Source organism: Sturnus vulgaris, chromosome Z (genome assembly GCF_052056855.1).
Source record: "Sturnus vulgaris isolate bStuVul1 chromosome Z, bStuVul1.hap1, whole genome shotgun sequence".
In the NCBI taxonomy this organism is placed as follows: domain Eukaryota; kingdom Metazoa; phylum Chordata; class Aves; order Passeriformes; family Sturnidae; genus Sturnus; species Sturnus vulgaris.
Window position 1 is genome coordinate 3,186,574 of NC_142283.1, and position 21,352 is coordinate 3,207,925.

The following is a 21,352-nucleotide window of genomic DNA, read 5'->3' on the forward strand; positions in this document are numbered from 1 at the left end:
CCAGGTCTGAAGTAGGGGCAGAGCGTGCTGCAGCTTCCAGATAAGTAAAATGGGTTGAAGAAGGAATAGGAGAATATAGGAACATAAAATTTATTGCTAGATATTTGTCTGATGTGTTAATAATTATCCTTGTCAGCATTAAAGCTCCTATTCTATGCAGCAGGTGCAGAATAAGAACTCCCATCATTTCATTTAGTAATAGCCTAAATAACATTTTAAAACGGCACTTAAGTAGAAGAAATGATGGGATTTCTTTTTTCAGTACTGTAAGTATCTGCATATTTTCTTCTTCATTGCTTAACATGTTGTAAGCTTATATGAGTAATTTGAAATCCATGGAATTTATAGATTCTCTCAGTTTGCTTTTCAGTGAATTACACAAGGCCCATTGAAGAATATCTACATCTCAGACAAATAATGCCAGCATTCAGTAATACTATTGTACAAGCAGCATCCTACCATAAGAATTTGCATGCAGTCTGGTAGAGAGGTTATGGAAAATACATGGAAAATACCGTTTTCTTATTAAAACATTGAAACAACTGTGCTGTCTACCAAAGGCATGACAAAGATCATGGGTTCACGTCTCAACTAAAAGTCCTTTTCTTGTTCAGGTTTCTAGAGCAAACACAGGGTTCTCTGTTATGTCTTGTGCAGCAGCATTGCAGCCAGTTTTCATGCTTGTACACTCCTTGTCCCAAAGATTCAGACGTGTCTAATAAGATACAGGGTGCATTTTGCTCTAAAGAAAATACAAATCTGAAGTAGTACACCAAATCGTATTTTCTTGTGAAGTTTTTCAGATGTCTCATAGCACTGGGTTTTATCCAGGGATAGCATTTTTTTTTCCAAATGCATATATGATTAAATGTAAATCAGTATCTAAACTGCACTGTAATTAAAGAGGAAATGTTCTTTACAAAAAGTTGAGCCCTACAAGTATAAAATAAGCCTTTCATGAAGTCACAGCTAGGCTAGCACCCTTTCCTTCCAGGGTTTGGGAAAGGAGCTGTTTAAAGTAATGGGATTACCATATGAGAAGAAGGAAAATATTGAAAAACCCTCCTTTCCTCAGAGGCAAGAAATATTAAAATTAGTCTGTTACTCTGCTTATAGTTTATATGAATATTTTGGACTTTTCCAACTACAGCAGAAATTTTATATGGGACTGTAGGTTCAGGGAATATAACTCATCCATCATCCTGTTCCATCTGTCTGAGAAAAAATTTTAAATTTCCAATAAGTTCTTATAGGACTGAATACGCTGTAGTTTTGACTTATGCATTACTTCTGTATTAGGAAAATTCTTGTATCACCTAATAATTTATAACTTCTTACCTAGTAAACCACAGGCACTGGGTGCACAGGCTAGGTATGTTGCATCAAGCTTTTTCTTACAAACACGTAGTTTCCTTTCAGTTTAGGTTGGAAAGGATATCTGGAGGTCATCCAACCTAACCTTCTGCTCAGAGCAAAGATATCATCAAAGTTGAAGCCTTTCTCAAGGCCTTGCCTGGTGGAAATTGAAAAATCTCCAAGCATGGAGTTCTTGTAGCCTCTTTGAGCTGAAAAAAGCCCAGTGCTTAGCCACACTCGTGGTGAAGAATTGTTTTCCTTGGTGCTTAATTTAAATTTCTACTGTTGAATCTTCCAAGTGTTGTCTCTTGCCGTGTTTCTGTGCACTTCAGAGAGAATCTGGCTCCATCTTCTCTGTAATCATCTGTTAAAATCAGAGAGGTGCTGTTAGAAGTCCCTCTGATACTCCACTCCCTCTTTTCAGCTGAACAAATCTAGTCCCTTCCTCTTCCTACACCTCAGGCACTGATGCTAGGGATCAGTGGTAAGGGAATTTAGCCACACTGACATGAGCTCTGTGTATTCCAGGAGCACCCTGAGGGGAAAATTTTGTAATCCAGGTGATAGTTTAAACAGAGCAGAGGCATTACTCGACCTGTTGATTACCAACACAGATGAACTAATTAGTGATGTCCAGACTGATGGCAGCCTGGACTGCACTGATCATGCCCTGTTGGAACTTAGCATGAGTTTGGAGGGGTGTGGGCCGGGTGGGGAGTCAAGGCAGCACCCTGAATTTCATGAGCATGAACTTCCAGTTGCCTAAGGCATCAGTGAGTGGGATTCCCTGGGAAACTGCCCTCAGGTTTAAAGGAGCAGAGGAGAGCTTTGAGGACGTTTTCTTGAGATCACAAGAGCTCTCTGCTCACATCTGTAAGAAATCAGGCAAGGAAGGCAAAGACCAGCATGGCTGAGTAAGGATCAAACTGAAGAGTAAGAAGGCAATGCACAGTCAGTGGAACCAGGGAAGAATGCTGTGAGGAATAGAGGAAAGCTGCCGAGGTGTGTAGGCATGGGATTGGGAAAGCTAGGACACTCTGGGACTGAGTTTGGCAAGGAGTGCCTAGAGTATGACAGGGTTCTGCAGGGGCATTAGGAGGCTTGAGGAGTGGGGCTATGTAAAGTGGCCCAAAACTGGACACAGTAGTCCAGGTTTGGCCTTCTAGTGTCAAATATAGGAGAAAATCACCTGTTTCAGCCTTTGGGCTGCACCTGTGCTGTGCCTTGGCTCTGACTGACAGCTCCAGCATCAGGTGCTGCCCACACCTCTCACAGGAACAGGTTTGTCATGCCTGTCAGTGTCTGACCGTCTTCTGTTGTTGTGCTCATGCAGATATTAACGAGTGTGCTTTGGATCCTGATATTTGCTCCAATGGGGTTTGTGAAAACCTGCGTGGCAGCTATCGCTGTAACTGCAACAGTGGCTACGAGCCTGATCCTGCTGGAACCAACTGTGTGGGTAAGTTGTTCATTTTCGGTTTTTTTTTTATTGTGGCTGAATTATTTACCATTGTGTTGATGCTTATTTGACCTGACAGAATTCAGGTCACAAGACATCTTCTTCAAGCTACAATCAAAATGTAAAAAACCTGGAATGATGCTTTCCTCAATCACTGCAGAATTGTTATTCTTATTTTATATTTTCCTGTCATTTGGTGGGTGACTGTTGCTGTTTGGGAAGTGTAAGCAGGAAGAAACACTTCAGGTTTCGCTCTCCATCTAATTTATTTTATTATTCATGTCCATACTTGAAATCCAGTGGGAAAAAAGTGAGTTATACCACAAGCGTGTTGTACAATGACGTTGCTTATAATCTGGTAGTTTCAAGCAGAAGGGCGAAGTTTGTTTAAATTAAAAGCTAATGGAAATCTGTCTGAAACCATCAGGATGTCCAAAGTGTTGTCCCTAAGTACTGTGTTTATTTTGGTGAATTATTGCTCTTTGCACTTAAAGGTTTACTGACCTGTCACTACTATTGGTGACCAACAAAACTCCACCAGTTTTGCTGGGAAAACCTGATCTATACAGTTGTGGTATAGTTTTCATATCAAACATTCCTTCCTGGTGATGCAAAAGAAACACAAAGTAAATAAAGTGTCTCCCTTCATCTGCTTGAATAAAGGAACTTTGCATCTAGTTACTTCCTAAAGCCCTAAATATGACCTTTTGGCAGGAAAAGCACTGCTGCAGGAAAGTATTGGTGTTTTTTATTTTTAAAATGCTTCATGGAGTATTCATTCTCCATGCGGATTCTATGGGAAGGGGTTTTATTTATCTAGTTACTCTTGGGATTAGGTAAGTGCTAGTATAATCTATATATTTACTTAAATAAAGCTGGCTGAATGTGAGGATGTGTTTATTCTTGGATAGAATTCTTCCATAAAAGAACTTAACTGGAACACTCAGATAACGAAGGTTGACAGATTTTAATTAATGACAGTTTATGAGATGCCAGGAAATAAAAATGGTCATCAGTCAGAATGCAGATAGTATTTTTGTCAGGTCTGAGTAGGTTTAAATCATGAGCTACATTGTTCAGGGTTTTTACAGAGCATATCACAACAGGTTAGAGCCCAAATCTGAAGTTATTCCATGAGATTCTAATGAAATAATGCACTCATCACACTGCACAGTTTGGGCTAAAGGATTGTCTGACAACAAGCTCAAAACTGCTCTCGAAAATGTCAGTTCACAAATTTGTGTCCTTTCCTTGATTGAAATCACGTGAAGTTAGATTAAGGACAGTTTAGTAAAGGGGAACTCTTTTTCATTCATGACTGCCAGACTTAAACCTTGGATTCATTATCTGGGGAAATTTAGGCTTTGTTGTCTGAATCCTACAGGAATAAGCACAGCTTAGAAAATCTAAAGTAGTTGGGGGAACAGAAATTCTCCAGATTGCAGTTATATTGCATTCTCACTTCTCTTCTATATTTTTAAACTTAAAAAGTCTCTAAAAATCTATTTGCTTTAAGATTTCAGTTGCAGTATTAGGTTTGGGAAATCAAGCAGTTAATAAAGAGGAGACAACCAGAAGCAGGATAAAATGTTTTACCCTGACTTATCTTATTAAAATTCTTCTAGAAACATCAGTTATTTTGACATGTGATGGGCATTAAAGGGAAAGGCTTAAAATTGTATTTTTTCTTCTTTCATAGAATAAAAAGTAGGGCCATGAGGAAGACACATTACTTTTTATTAGAATTGTTTTCAGTTAGTTTAAGAGGAGTTCAGGGAATTATGTTAATATATGGGATTTTCCAAGTCAGTGTGCTTGATATCCTGGTCTTAATCATGAGGTTTTTTTAAATAGTGTTCTTCTGGAGGGGAGGTACATGTGCACTCTTGAGATGGCTGCCATACATGAACTGTACAAGATACATTTTAATCCACTTCATGGATAACAAAAACAATTTTAGCCTGTAAAACAGAGTTAGAACAGTTAACAACACACTGCTGTTCGTGTGTTTCAAAAAAAATAAATAGTTAAAATACCATTTTCAAAGCAAATAGATCTCGTGAATTTATACGGTGTAGTCATACAAATGACAAAGATCATTGTCATTTGACCAAGGTTATTGACCAAACTCAAACGACCAAGGTCGTTGCAGGAAAACATAATTATTCTTTTAAGACTAACCGTGAACTAATTTTTGAGTTTGCTAATGAAAAAAAAAAAAATCAACAACTATAAAGGCAGACCAGAAATTTTTTCAGGAAGAACCTGGAAGTGGATTAGAGCTTTGAGGGTAGGAGCTGTAATTTTTGGCTGTGGTCTGTCTCCTGTCCCTGCAGACATCGACGAGTGCTCTGTGAATGGATTGCTGTGTGACAACGGGCTCTGCAGGAACAGCCCGGGCAGCTACAGCTGCTCCTGCCCCAAGGGTTACCTGTTCAGCTCGGAGACTGACACCTGTGAAGGTGAGGAACACATTTGTTCTTTCTTGCCACATTTGTTGTTTCTTGTGTCACGTCAAAGCAAAACGGGAGTGATGGCAGACACCAGAGGAAAAGAGAGAGCTGTGGTGCTGCATAAATCTTTACAATTCTCTTTTAATTTCTCTGCTTTTTAGTGCGTTAGATATTGCTGTTGGATTTCTTTCAAAGGAATCATTTAATTTTTATATGATAATGTTTTCCTTTGCTTAGCTACAGCATTTCTAAACTGCAGTAGAGGGGAATACGTGCTTGCCTTTGATCATGTAGCAGGAACACCATGTCTGTCATTTAGGGAAGGGTGTGTCTTGATCACAGAGTCTCCTTTTTCTTTTTTACCTTCTTCTCTCCCTTCAGTCTGTGGTGATAGTTAATTCTAGATACAATCCTGTTATCTGTGATGCATTCCAGGGCCTGGGTGTTACTGCCTAGGAATACTGAAATTGTCCTTTACACTATAATCAAACTTGCTTTCTTATATTACTATTTAACACAGATGATAAAACAGCAAAAATGTCATATAGCGGAAAATAATGATAAATTTTAATTATTTAAAAAAATGCATGGAAAACTGTACCCAAAAAAAAGGTAAAATTGAAATCATTACCTTATGTGCCAACTTTTAATTAGTACTCAGAGTAGTAGAATTTTACTCGTCTTCTCTTTTATTTTTTCTTTGGTTCCACAGTTTGTAAAAAAAGGTTTTTGTAATCATTAGAAAGTTTTTGTAGTAAATGATTCTGCATTTCTTTGAGTGATAGGGAGGCTGTAAAACACTTGCTATGTAAACCACGGTAATCATCCAAATTTTCTGAAGTGGTGGAAGATATTGCTGTCCTCAGTTCCTTATTATTTTTATTGATCAGATAGACGTTACTGCTGTTGGAACACACTATCAACTGCTAAGCAAACACATAGGAAAGTGGAAATGGTTCAGATTACGGCAGTGTAAAATCATTCACAAGTTCTGTACAAAACACCTTCACCGCTTCTATGCAAAAGAAATTATATTCCTTTATATTTTAAAACGTGTGGGTTTCAGAGGTCACCTTTAAAAGTTAGTTCTTGCTCTTTTTGCATGTTACAAATTGGTACCACTTGTCCAGAGCCGGGCTTTTCTTGTGCCAGCCCTCATGGATTTATAGAGCTTTCTGTGCCAAGTTGTCTCAGTTCCTATCTGCCCACAGTGCTCTGGAATTCATTCTCCAGGGTCTGTCTCTGTCATTAGTGTCTGTGCACTGGAAGATTTCTGCCTGTGCAGACAGCGTACTGTGTGCCCTTAATGTGCATATTTCTTGAGAAATCATCTAGACAGAAAAGCTGATGTACTATGGGAGGTGCTCGCTACCAAGAACATCAGAGCATTAAATATTGACCTAAAGCTGGATGGATGAGGAGCCAGAATGCAGACAACCCAGCCAATCTTGTTGAAATAAAATGTATCTACGTTTTCAAATGGTAGACTTGGATTTATTGCTTAATGGTAATGATACTGTTTTTATTAATACATCCTGAACCTCGTTGTTAGCTTGACGTCTAAATTTAGCCAGTGAGGTAAAAAAAACTGGTCAGAGGGATTTTGTGTAAAAAGTGTCTGTAAAACCTATTAAATGTGTTGCTTTTTTATACATGTTGGGTAGGCAGTAGTAATGCTGGGTTGGCAGCAGAGTAAGAAATTATTCTCTTTCTGCCCAAATCCTGTTTCTCGTAATTCGTTTTGGAGTTACAAGTTCACTGGTTGTAAAAACTTTCTATAGCCAGGAGCTCTGTGTTGAGCACTTAAAAATGCTCTGATGCTTATTTGTCACCAAGAAATGTTTAATACAACTGTCATCAGCAACTCTGAAGAAACAACAAAACCCTTCACTGTTTTTGTTTGTAGATCAATTGAAATTTTTTATCAATTTGTTGCGAGGAGTGGGAGACTTGTTTGAGGCTCCACAGTCCATGAAAGTTGAGATTTTTATGACAAGCTCCATGGTTTAGTTTGTGTTTCCAGTGACATAACTAGTTAAATGTAAACCAGATGTGCTTTGAAGTTCATTTCCAGGAATGTACAGCGGACTGTTTCAATTTTTATTTCTCTGACGTTTACAATGTACACTCGCTTCACTTAAGAGAAAAAAAATTTTAAAACACACCTCAATTCTCCATTCATAGTGTGTTTCTTTTTACCATACGTAACAGTGTTGAAATCCATTTGGTTTCTTGCTTACTCTTTTAAAAAATTACCTCTTAGCATTATTCCGGGAAGGTGTAGGGAAACAATTTTTGGAGTTTGTTTACATTGTACATATGATAGTTTTTCACTTGATTCAGCAGTGCACTAATGCTGAAATGCACTTCATATCATCTTTTAGTCTTTCTTTTTTTTCCTGGATGGTGATATTGGGGTGTAGTAAATTCGCTCTTACCAGCCTATTACTATCCAAATTCATTGGGTTTGGGATTTTGTTCCTTTTTTTTTTTCTCCTTCCTTAGCACAGTGCTAAAGCATATCAAAAGCAGAAAGGCCTGGAGCATGGCCCATGAAGCCAAGAGAGCTGCCTCTACTTTTCAAAAGGTGTTGAACTTTGGCCCCTCTATCTCCACTTACTCCCCTCTTTGGTTGGAGTTCTGGGGATATTGGCTTCCAGGGGTGGCCCTCACTTAGTTTTTGTCAGGTTTTGGTTTAAACTCTGAAAATTTGAATCAAAAGATGTCTTTTCTTAGAAGAAAATTGGTTGTAAACCTACCTCTCTAAATGCCAGAGCAAATTAAAGATGAGCATGATAACCTCATAAGCAATTTAAAGTTTCATGCATCTTCTTGAAGTAATGTTTTGGACAGTGGCACTTGTCTGGTTTCTACTTTGTCTTGCACGTTGGTTGTGTCTGTGCAAACCTGTGTGAGGTCTTTTAACAGCTGCCAAATGTTAAAACAGCGTGACACTTTACATAAAAATCACCCATTTTCAGCTTTAAGTACCTTCACAGATGATGCCTGGTCCCCCATGGAAATTTCTCTGATGTTACCACTTAGTAAAAGAAGGGAGGAATACTCGTGATTGATTGGACAGAGAATACATCACTTCAGTTTTCTTAGTTTGTCCTGTCCTTTTAATTTTTTCTCACTTTTTTTTAAAGCTACACAAACATCTGAAAGCAAGATGGCAGATGGAGAGGAAGCTAAAGTGTATCTTTCTCCCAGAGCATTTCTGTTCAGAGGATTATTTCACATAATGTACATACTTAAGATTCCTTTTTTTTGTGTCAGTGTGATTTATGATTTTAAGAACCACTTGGTTTCTCTGCAAAAGCAGCAGAGAACACTCCCCACCACCAGGTGCTGCTGGCTGGGGAGAGAGTGGGAAGCAACAGAGGCAGGGAGCATTCCCTGGGTAATAAAAAACTGAGGTAATAGAGTTTAAATATATTCACAGAGAGGAGAAGGCCTTGGTGCAGAGCAGATAATTGCTGATGAGGACTCCTGGTTGCCAGCTTGCATGCAGAAGGACTCGGAGCTTATTCTGCCAGAACTAACAATGAGGCACATTGTCCTGACCTGATAAAGCCTCTTAGGTTTTACATCCCTGTATCTGTGTATGATTTTGCTTTAAAATGAGCAATCCACAGTTTATGAATAGGCTTCAGAAGCATGAAGCTCTGTTGTTGTTCAGAAAGTTGCTGACAGTCAAAGACAAGTCCTGTTTGCTCTTTGTAGATAAGTCCATTAAGTAAAGGATCTGCAAAAGCTGGCTTTTAAATTAAGTGCTTGCTTTTGGCATGAAGAAAGACGTCACAGTTTCCAAAGTTTACTGATTCTGGGCATTTTTATCTCTATCTCTTGCTTTTTTTTTTTTTTTTTAATAATACATGCATATTATTAAATTATATATATTTAAATACCTATTGCATCCTGTGATGCACATCTCAAGTGAAATGAAGGCTTGATGCATCATATCAAAATAGCAAATTGTATCTCTTGGAAAACTTAAAAATATGGAGGACATTTCTATCTGTCTTGAAAATTATCTCTTGATGTTATTACGATCTCTGGTGCTTAGGTAAATACTGCATTAGGTTATATTCAATTTAAATTAAGATGGTTTACTTTATAGATATTACAAGATATTCCTCAAGCACTGCTAGCAAACATAAGCAAGCACTAAACATCTTTTTACTTCTGGCCTGCCAAAGGGAACTGGTTGGATTAGAATATATGGCTTGATTCAGGATGCATATAAAAAATTTAATTTGGGTTCAGAAAGAAATGGTGGATATGCATCAGCAATTCTTCTTGGAGAGAATTTGTATTGTTTTAATCTTAAAATTGATTCCACTTAAAAGAAAAAAATCAGCAACTAATGCTGCCTGCAGGGGTCCTATTCTTGCATGTGAACAGGCTTAAAAACCTCAGAGGCATAATAAACAGGATTTTGGGGCTAAAGAGAAGTACCATTTACAGTATTCCAGTTGCAAGTGCTGTTTCTTCAACGTTTCCATAACTAGAGAATTGCAGCCAGCATTGTGATATTTTGCTTCTGACAGGGTTTTCTTAATTCTTCTCATGGAACCATAAATGGCAGAAACAATGAGGGCTTTGTTTGTGCTCTGCATGGTGTGGCTGGGAATGCATTTGCATTCTGTGAAAAAAGAGTTTTGTTTTCTCACGGGACAGTTGTAATTGATGCTGGAGAACTTTATGGCCCGTGGTGTTGGACATTAACTGTCCTTGTATAAAAGGGCCATTTAATTAACACTTCCCAAATATGTGCACTTCAAAAATACGGGCTACCTGTCTGTCCCTGTATCTTTTGAATGCCTTGCTGGGAGGAGTGGAGGGGCAAATATCTCAGGCAGTCCTGGCCCCTCACAGTCCACAACAGCATTTATAGAGTATTAATTTCTGTGCAATACTCCTCAGAAGCACTCTATAGTTCTAATAATGTCTTTTGTCTCTGGATTACAGATATAAATGAATGTGAAAGCAGCCCATGTGTCAATGGTGCCTGCAGGAACAACCTTGGGTCGTTCCACTGTGAATGTTCCTCTGCCAGCAAGTTGGACCCTACAGGACTGATTTGTATTGGTGGGTATTTCCTCCTTTTATTTTCCCTTTTTATAAATAAATACATACACACACACAGAGACATATTCTACATACATATAAAAGTGTTGACATCCTTTAAGGATCCTTTTGGAAAAACAGCAGAATATTGCAGAGATTTTATTGGAGTAACATTCAATAATGTTTGTTTTCCTTGCATTTCTAAGAAAATTCAAATGGATTGCAGTCTTCTGTCCTTCACAGGTGTTCATAAACTGCCATTATTTCATATTGTTTGTATAGCATAATTGAAATTATTGTAGGCTATGTGCACCAACTGTACTGCAGTGTCATTAACAAGTGGGTACCATTATTAAGTGGGTGATGCTAATTTTAAATGTTACTTTTGTTTTCAGACAGATTTGTTTGATGTTTTCCGTTTGAATTTCATGCCTTGTCAGGATCTTCTTAAGATGGAAAAATGAATGCAAAGATTCAAGTTTCTGTTTAATGGTGGAATTCTTCCATGCCTTAATGTGTTTTTTAAGTAGACTTTGTGCCTAAGTCTTCTCTTATATCTCCTTGTAGCATCACTGGCTGTTGAAGTTTATTATTGTTTTTGTAATTTTCATGTTGTGCTAATTTCTTGGTATAGCCACACTAACCTATGCTTTTTGTACCTCTTATTTTTAATCTTGTATTCTTACATCCAAAGGGGCCACAAGTTCACCAAGAGCCTAATTATAGCAGTGTTCTGGATTCACTTTGCAAATGGTTTTCATTGGATTGTTTACAGTATGAGGTCCCATTTGGCCTGAATAGCAGTGATAAATAACATAGAATGTAAACAAAAAGTAGCTGAGTAGTCAGATAAAAACTGAAGAACAGGATCATACTGTGAGCTTCATCATTAGTTTTTCATGTTGACAAAAATTGTCTGAGGAACCATGTTTTCCCACTACAAGTGTGAATATGTTAAGACAGAAAGGTCAGAAGTAGAGCTAATGCAAGATGTACAGATTTTTACTGCTAAAGCCCAGTTTTTGAACCTTGGCCAAAATTTCATTGGCATTGGAAGCAAGGAGAGGGAGGCAGGCTGGGTTACTGAAAAGTGACTGAGGGACTGGAGATTACAGGTAGCTTACTGTGTGGAAAAACTTGAAAACATTTTTATCAAATGTATGCCATTTTAAATTTCAAGTTGATTTTCATCCATTATCCCTGTAGAGAAAGATTTTCTATTGAATATATTTTTTTTATCAGATTGCTTCTGTAAAGCACTGCTATAACAACAGATACCTTATTCCTAAACCTAAATGAAAGGCTAAAATACTATTGAGGTTTAGGATTTTTGTGTTCTGATAGGACTGATCCAAGTAAGGTAATGTCCGACTCTGACGAGTTTGAGTTTTTTTTACTTTCAAATTTGTTCTCATGTCAGAACCAGAATCAGTACCAGATTATTCAGCATAGATGTGAGCCGTTTGTCTCTTTCTGTGAGCTTTCCTGGGCAGAGAGAAAATGCCTTGCTCAAATTACAGTAAAAATGCAATTCACAGTGTTAGCACTCAGATTTAAGTTCAAACCTTCAGCAAATGAGGGTTGTAAGTTCAGCAGTTACAGTAAAAACTTTCAGCAATGATATTGACATACTGTGCTTCCCAATGGGCAGCTTTTGGAATATTAAGACTGTGCTTGTGGAGGGAAAATAACCAGGGGAATTGTTTTTGAAGCATATTTGAAGTATACAAGTGTTTCGTTGCTATTTTGGGAATTGCCCATACCTTAAGGACACTCCCATTTGTGCTTTTTTGAAATACACACTTTTACATGCTTTTTATGCATATTTTCAGTCAAGAGTTGTGGAGTTCATACAGTGCACAATAAGTAGGATGCCATCTGCCTATAGTATGCATATATTCTTCTTCAAGACAGAATCAAAGAGATAAGAGCAACAAAAGGAATGCTTTGATGTTGGATAATAACTCTTTCACCAAAGATTTTTGTCTAGACAAAAGAGTCAATGCAAAATAAAGGAATAGCCTGAAAAAGATAAGCAGACTTTGGTGGGATAGTGTGGATGCAGCTGGTGTGAACAGAAGCACCTGCTAATTTGTAGAATTTAAATATTTTTTGAGATGCTGGTTTTGATTTTTCACTCCTATAAAGTTGGCAAGTAAAAGGAAATAATGTTGAGCTCTATATTTATGCACTTGTTCAAATGTGGAGCTCTGTCCCACGTTTGAGACCACTGTTAACTTAAATAAAACAAATGTTTTACACTTAACTGTTAATGAAATACCCTGCCCAGTTTCTGAGGCTGATTTCACTCACATTGTTGGGCAAGTTTTTTTCCAGTTACTTTTACCAAAGAAAGGTTGTGCTCCCTGTGGTCCACATCATTTTTTAATAAGACAGCTTGGTAGAAAAGTTGAAGCTGTTTGGAAGAAAATAAGTTGGAATGATTGTCTGAAGCACATTGTTCCTGAGCACGTGGTATTGGTAATATATCTGGCTTTTTGCACATACAGTGCAAGTAAATTTTAAACCCAAATCCTGTTCTCTTTTCATTATTCATCAAATTAATTTGTTTAGCCTTGAACTCTGAGTATGCACCTACATTTAAACCCTGCCCAGGCTGATCTCCTAGTTTAGGTCTGACTTTACAGGCTGTTTTTGCTGTCTGATCACCAGGGTTGTTGCCTGTCTCAAGAAATGTTGCACCATGTGAGAGTAGCCTTGTAAAGATAGGGAGGTGTAAAGGTGTTGAAGGTAAAACTTACTTGCTGAAGTAAATTAATAAATCCACTGCAGTGTCTGGAAGACCTCCGCTACCTGTGGGACCTGTGGGTTGTAAAATGCCTCAGACAGTGTTCTTTGTTGGTCACTTTTAGTGATAGTGCTATCCCTTTACACCAGCTCTAAACTAAAATGTGTACAAAATTGCTCTTATAGAAGTTTATTCTTTTTAAAGAGGGCCTGTGCTCCCTTGATACTCTGCCTGCTGGTGTCATGGATGTGGCACACCAGCTCTTCTGGCTGTGACAGTTCTGTATTCTTTTTGCTTTCTGTTCTGCTGCAGACAGCCTGAAGGGGACTTGCTGGCTTAATATCCGAGACAGCCACTGTGAAGTCAACATCAATGGTGCCACGCTGAAATCTGAGTGCTGTGCTACCTTAGGAGCAGCTTGGGGCAGCCCATGTGAACGGTGTGAATTGGGTATGCTCCAATATCCTACATCTTTTGACAGAAGGGAATAAGTATCACTAGTAGATTCTTATCATCTCTGTATATATAAAAAAACCTAAACAAAAAAACACCCCCTAAAAAACAGAATTAAAAAAACCCCATCAATCAAACCAAACAAAAAACCACTAAAATCAATCCCTTTCCCAAAAACCTATGAAAAGAACTTGTCTTCTTTAGAAGTTACCTATTTTAGACTTGTAATCTCCACCATCAGAGATCATTCTAATACTTTGAAGCATGCCAGGAAATAGCATGTGAATAAACCTCTTAATGGCTACTATATGTTTCATCTCCACAAGGACTATGTATTGACTGGAATAGGGAGGTAAAGGACTAAAACAGTAAAGTGAAATACCTGGTAAAGTTCTGGATGACTTTTTATGTTGTGGGCTGTTAACACATTTTTCCCAGCTCTTTTCAAATATGTAGCTTTTGTACCATTATTGATTGGAGAAATCAAGCTTGCAGGGCTGGTTATAGAAGCTGGAAGCAGCAATGCCAACTGTACTCTAAAAAATACTGATCCCCTAAAGGTATGAAAAATGCCACTGGCAGCTGAGCTGGTGTCAAGATGTTTTAGCCTCTCATTTTTAATTGGAACAGTAACTGTGGGCACACGTATCCCCGCCCTAACAAGCCCAGAGCAAGCAGCATCCAGCAGAACTCTTAACTCTGCAGTGCAGTAAAGCTGTTCCTTTGGACTTCAGGAAGCAGCATGGTCAGGTTAGACTAGTAAAACTGATCAAAACCTAATCAGTCTAGGCAGACAGTTAGCTCAGGTTGGGTGTATTTGGGCCCTGAATCTCCTATTCTGCAGCTAGTTAAATTACAGCAAGCTCTCAAATTGTTTTATGATGCTACATTTTACTTGCATCTCCTGAATTAATCTCATTGCTCAGATCCATTATTATTTGGTGGGGAAAAAATAAGTTCAAAATTGACATTACTACAGTTTTAAACCTTCAGGCCTGTTAAAGGAGTTTTACGTTTTAGCTACATGTAAATGCAGAGACTGATCTGATTAGATGCTGATCATTTCACTAAGGAAAGCACATGAGAAAGTGATGGTCTAAGATTTAATTTCCTCAATATTCACCTATTTTAAATAGCATGTATGAGTCAATACTTTTCTTGGTTGAGGCTAAAGCAGCCCCCACCTTACCCAGTGAAATTACTGGCAAATTCTGAAGATAGATGTATTTTAAAATTTTCTGCTCCTGCCTTCCTGTCACTCTAAAGCAATAACAATATATTTTTGGCTTGATTCCAGACACAGCTTGCTCAAGAGGATTTGCCAGAGTGAAGGGTGTTACCTGTGAAGGTAAAGTTTTTGCTTCTTACTCGAGATGCCACTTTTCCCTAAGTGTGATAAAAGGGGATTTGTTGTGTTATTTCCTTCCTGTCACTTAAAATTCTCCATAGAGCTGTAGCTTTCCCCTTGGAATCAGCAGGTAACTGAACTCTTTGTGTCCCCGACAGACATAAACGAGTGTGAGGTTTTCCCGGGGGTTTGTCCCAATGGGCGGTGCATCAACAGCAGAGGCTCCTTTCACTGCGAGTGCCCCGAGGGGCTGACCCTGGACGGCACAGGGCGAGTGTGTTTAGGTAAGAGCACACCCCACTGTCACAGCTGTGTCCCACAGCTCTCCAAATCCGTTCTTCGAGGGGCTTGAAAGAAAGCGTGGTTTATTTCTGAATCATCCCAGATAATGTGCCTGCTCAGATACCAAATATCTGTCAAATATCAAGTATCAGAGAAGAGCTGTTAGTTCCTTCGAGTTTGTTTTGAGGCTTGTTTTGCCCTCAGTGAAGTCAGCAGGCTGTGCTAAAGTGCTGTCCCTGCTCTGACTCCTGCTCAGGAGCAGCAGTGTCGTGGTTGATGGATGGTGAGCACAAATATGCTGGTGCAAATTGGCCTTTTTTTTCCTGAGTACAGGCCAGAGTGTGGTTATTTTTCTGACATTTGGGTACACAAGTACAAGATTTTGCCTGCACACTTGGTTGATTTGTCTTCTGGTTGACCTGCTTTGCTGCTAATGGGATGGACCCCTGAGTGTCATAACCATGATTAACTTTTCTGGAAACCCTATTGTGTTCCCCTGCTAACTGATGTTACAGTAAGCCTACAACAGGCAGCTCTTTTATTTTTAATCTGTATTCACTGCACTATTAAATTAATTAATTCAGTAACATAAATATAGGGAGGAATTTTTAATTTTTCCTTTTTTAACCTCAAGAGCCACAAAAGGGTCATTTCATAAGTCAGAATGCCTGATACAATAAAGAAATACACGTGTCTGTCCCATCAAATAAAAGGATCATTTTGAAAGTGAGAATACTTGGTACAGTAAAGAAATACATGTATGTGCCCTGTCAGATACACACAGAATCCTAAAAAGCACAGTCATGTGAGAGTAAGGGTGTATCTTGATATTGGGAGGCAGCAAAAGAAATTCTTGTACCTTTATGTGGAACAAGAAAGACACAGAGGTTTAACTCTAGTGCAATATTAGCAACTTCAAATGGCTGAACATTGTGCAGAAATGCAGAATCCTGAGCAGGAGCTGAGCGTTGATGTGTGCTTGTGTTCTGCCAATTGACAGGGGCAATTTAAAAAACACAGACACCGATGGAAAGAATGGTCTTATTTTGCTAAGAATATGAAGGCAACACAAAAGTAAAATAATACATTCAATAAAACTACACGCTTGGCTTTAGCTACCAGCAAAAGTAAGCAAGATGGTGCACCTAATCATTACTATATGAGAGAAATGATAGTGCTAGAGAAAGATACATCACCAATTGCCCAAATACTTTACTACTATCCAGATCCTCAGTCCCTGTGGAGTCTCATTCACAGCGAGGACCTGGAGAACTCTTCCCAACAATTGGCAAAATCCTACTCAGTGTGTCCACCCGTAGCTGAGGTCTCCACCCCAAAAGTGGGTCCAGCTTTTATAGTCCCAAATCACCAAATCAAAGTGACTGATTATATACTTTTAGCACAGAAACTCCTGGATGTGATGGCACACATCTTGACCAGCAGGGACCAGGGCTTGGCCAGGGCCCAGGCCTCAGCTTGGAGAGTTTCCCCTAAAATATAAAATACCCTACAAACAGGCCTCTATTCATGAAGGAACTGATGCCTTTTCCAGGGCTACCTATAAGCAGAGGCCAGAAAAAATTAAGGGAATAAAAACTGGGTATAATTATTGAAGGGCCTTCAGGTACATTTTGGGCAGACAAATCCCCCCGGGAACTACACTCAAAAAATGGACAATGGGTCACGGATTTTCACACTTTTATAAGTTTGGTCCATTTGCATATTAATCTTCCAGTTACAGCTTCAGGTAATTAAGTCATTTACCCAAGTTTGCTCCCTCCCCAAGTCACTTTTTTTTCCATCTCTGGGGCCTGAGACAGTGAGGTGTCCTTTGTTCCCAGGCTGGAGAGGAATTGTTGTGTCTGACCAAAATGGGAGAGCAGCAGCTCACACTGGGTGTGGAGTTTAGAGTTATGCACTAAACACGTAGTGTATAACTACGTGGTGCAGGATTATATTAAAAATACATATATGAAAAATATCCAAGGTAAAATCCTTCAGGCATCAATGGCAGTTAGGAAAGTTTCTTAAAATGGTTCATCTTTTTGTAGATAACTACACAAGGTTATACAGAGCTAGCATAAGCATCTTTGTCATCTATTCTTATCTAAATAATACTGACGGTGTTAATCAAAGAGTGCCCAGGATTCATCTTTTAGCTCAACTCCGACTGAGGCCTCACGCCCAGGCCTCAACGGAGAAGCAGCTGAGGAGAGGCATAAACACCTGTTTGTTGTTGTGGGACGCAGATATTCGCACGGAGCAGTGCTACCTGCGGTGGGAGGAGGAGGAATGCGTGCAGCCCGTGCCCGGCAGGCTCCGGATGGATTCGTGCTGCTGTGCCGTGGGGGCCGCCTGGGGCTCCGGCTGCCAGCGCTGCCCCGAGCCCGGCACCGAGCAGCACCGGGCCCTGTGCCCCAGGGGCCCCGGCTTCTCCAACAGGGGCGATGTTCTCACTGGCAGGCCGTTCTACAAAGGTGAGAGTTGGTTTTTGTGAATGCTTCGTGCCTGAGGGTTAATGGTGGGTGCGGTCCCCTGGCAGTATCCTGAGGGAATTCCAGGGTTTGAGGGACTTGTTGCTGTGCTTGAGAGGCATTTGGCTGAAAGGGCTGATGGTACTGATGACTTGGGGTGGCTACCTAGAGCAGAGGCTAGACAAGATCAAGAGAATAAAAGCAGGTATTTATTGAAGGCCTTCATTAGGTACACTTTGGGCCTTGTGCCTCTGAAAGAGGCCACAGTCAAGATGGACAGCAGCCACAGTTCATCACACAATTAAGAGTTTGTTTGTCCAGAATTTCCATTTACATATCAGGTGTTAATCCTCCAATTACAGCTTCAAATAATGAAGTAATTTACACCAAGTTTGCTCCCTCCCCAGCTCACTTTTATTTACACTTCTGGGGCCTGAGACAGGTGCCCTTGAGTTTCAGACCTAGAGAGGAATTGTTTTTCCTGGATAAAATGGGAGAAGAGTAGATGACAGGCTATGATGTTTTAGAGCTATACACTAAAGCAGTACAGGATCTGAAAAACATAAAAGCTAAATCCTAAGGCATCCATTGTGGTATCTGAGGATGAATTGTGGGTGCATCCAAGAGGGTATCCTGAGGAAATTCTGGGGTTAGAGGCTGCTTGTTAAGTCTGCTTAAGAGATGGGATAAAGGTATTCTCTGCTTTCATGGGAGCTTGAGAGCAAAAGGTGCAAAGTCTGAACTGGGTAAGGAGAAGAAATAAATTCCTGAAAGGAGAGGAGCTCTTTATTATGAAAATAATGCAAAACGTGCATGTTTGTTAAGCTAGTGATTTGCATGGAGTGAACTGAGCATCAGACTGTCTGTGAACTCATTTATTTTAGATGTAAACAGAAAATGTTATTAAAATTTCACCAGTGCTCTTTGGAAGATTGAAGAAGGATGGATTCTTTCTCTGGTTTGCAAAATCAGTGAGTGATTAAAAGGAGAGGGTGTCTGTTGCATCATGATCATGAGGCAGTGACAACAAGGATCTGCAGTAATAAAGGAGTAAATAAAAGTATTTTGTCCAGTTTTTTCCAGCTTCACCTGCTGTAGAGCGACAGAAAAAATGAGAATAGGCTGGAAAATGTTAAGAAACCAGACCCAAGTTACTTCAGGTGGCTGAAAACTGAGAAGAATAGCTGTAGTTTTCTATGTCCAGAAGCTCAGGTGATCCAGGAATTCGTTAGTATTATTTTTTTCTGTTAGTATTTTTTTTTTAAGGATATATTCTGAAGCATTTGTCTTGGAATATTTTGAGTTGCTTGAGAAAACTATCAACAGATTGGACCTCTGCTCCACCATAAATAAACTTTGATTTTTAGGGGTTGTTACTCTCAGGCAAAGCTCTTGATTTTTTTGTTGCTGATTTACTGTAGAAATAGGAAAAAATAACAACAACAACAGTAGCAACAATAATTTTATCAACATTTTTGTAATTTAAAAAATAAATTATTTCATAAGTCTTGTCTAGGCTGAGATTTTCTGAGATTTGTGTTCCTGTTTCTTTTTTTTTATTTGGACTACTGTTGTATTCCATTTGCAGAAAGGCAAATGTAGATGTTTATTTCATTGAAGATGATTCTCAGTTAAGGACATTGCCTCAGAAAACAATATCACAAGAGTCTTGTCTTGTGCAAGATCCTTTTTAGTTTGTGTTACCCCACATTGAAGAGAGGTGAAGCATTACACTTGATATTCCAGAAAAGAAAAAAATATTATTATGAAAACTGAACTTCAGATAAAACTCTGGCAGTTTCAATTTAAAAACGGAACCCAATTAACCAAGTAATAGTTGTATATTTTACAAGCTGGCTTAGGAATACCAGGAATATTGATTGTGGCATAAAGCAAACTTGAGCACAATACACACACCAGAATTTCAAATCTGAAAGCATCACTGCCTTTCTTTGACTGCTGATAAACATAAACTTCTAAAGACTGGTTTGTGGATTGTGAACCAAATAAAGCATGAACAGTCCAAAAGGCAGGGAAACATCTCACCTCCAGTCAAGTCTCCAAGGATGTCCCCTCTAACCCAAACCCTGCCTTTTATGCTCAGTGCAACTGATGAGAAGGAACAGGAAATTCCCATTAATTCCATGTATCTTTGTGCTTAAGAATGTTCATTTCTTTGTTTTTATTCCTAGATATCAATGAATGTAAGGTGTTTCCTGGCATGTGTATGAATGGTAAATGTAGAAACACAATTGGAAGTTTCAAATGCAGATGTAACAGTGGGTTCACTTTAGATATGGAGGAAAGAAACTGTACAGGTGAGTAAGCCCTGCATTTTCCACAGTTTTCCTGGAACCATGGAATAGTCCTGGTTGAAAAAGACCTGAATAGACCAACTCCTTCAACCTGTTCTGGGTAAAGAGAGCCCAGATGAGATTACCTAGCACCCTGTCAATCTTGGAAGCATCCAGTGATGGGGATTCCACCACATCTCGGGCTTTTTAAAGGGACTTGCTCTTGTGGCATAGCTTGGTGGTCTGGAAACCTAATGCCATTCATTTCCTTCAGTTTCTAAGAGCTTAATCTTCGGACAGGATGGCCAACAGTCTCAAGTTTCCCGTTAAGAAACTGATTATTTAATAAATACAATACTTTTCTCCTTTTATAATTGGTGTTTAAGATGCTCAGGTCATGCTGTATCAGTACAAAAAAATTCAATGAGGATCACCAGCGAAGCCAAGTTTAATGTTGTAATATGGTGATTATCTTAATTTATGTTCCTTACTTTCTGATCATTGTATTACCAAATGAATGTAGAGACTGCAAGTTAATTTTCATGTAGATTTCATGGCTGAGGACACACAAGGGCACCTTAGCAATTCTGACACCAGTGCAACATTAACTCAGGAAGATATGGACATATGAGTTTAATTTACAAATTTAGGATTTTGTTCTTTACTGTCTGGAAAATCTGAAGATAAGCTTGACAGTTCTGTGGCTGTGAGAACTTGGATGCCTGCGTTGTGGGTGGCTCTGTGCTGAAAATGAAGGAGGTTTTGTTACAACATACGGGCGTCCATGAGTGTGTTTGAGTAGTAACTACAATGTGTGGGTGGTAAGGCATGTTCACTGAGGTTGGTCTGGATGCTAATGTTGCCCTAACTGGTGATTTCCTTGTTTTTAGAGTGATTGCATTGATGAAGAATGCGTTTAACAAACTTTATTTCTAAGCTAACTAGAACAGGTCAGAAAACTCTCTGCAAAAGGTTTTTTCCCCATCTGTTCTGTGGTGATGAAATTATTCCACTGAGCAGCTGTGCAGAAGCAGGTTTTCTTAAATAGATTATTTTTTTGCTTGTTTTAAATCAAATCAGCAAGAAATTGTTTTATAAAGCTTGTAGGAGCCCAGATACTCAGTAATGTCCCAGATCTGCCACGTGGATCTGACACTTCCACACATCTGTGAGGTCTGGGTGTCATCACCCAGTAGAAACCTGTCCATGACAGTGGCACAAAGTCCTCACCTCACCACTGACCTGTTTCACTGGATCATATCCACATTAGAATTCCTTTCTGGATTTCTGACTCTCTACCAGTGTGACTTAAAAAGAGCCCTGCTGTCTTTTCTGCTATAGTTTTCCGCAGTAGGTTTCATTCAAACTTAGCTAACAAGACAACCAGTGAACTGTAAATCTAGCTTTGATA

The 21,352-nt window shown here is 39.1% G+C and overlaps 1 protein-coding gene across 2 annotated transcripts in view; it reads left to right on the forward strand.

The window, feature by feature from the left end:
• Positions 1–21,352, forward strand: part of FBN2 (fibrillin 2) — a 150,946-nt gene that overhangs the window by 84,981 nt on the left and 44,613 nt on the right. For both annotated transcript variants that reach the window (XM_088156922.1, XM_088156923.1), the window contains 8 exons: positions 2,690–2,815; positions 5,152–5,277; positions 10,243–10,362; positions 13,403–13,540; positions 14,841–14,891; positions 15,050–15,175; positions 17,423–17,650; positions 19,840–19,965. In XM_088156922.1, coding sequence (XP_088013048.1) covers positions 2,690–2,815; positions 5,152–5,277; positions 10,243–10,362; positions 13,403–13,540; positions 14,841–14,891; positions 15,050–15,175; positions 17,423–17,650; positions 19,840–19,965 — 1,041 coding nt within the window. The remainder of the gene's footprint in view (positions 1–2,689; positions 2,816–5,151; positions 5,278–10,242; positions 10,363–13,402; positions 13,541–14,840; positions 14,892–15,049; positions 15,176–17,422; positions 17,651–19,839; positions 19,966–21,352) is intronic.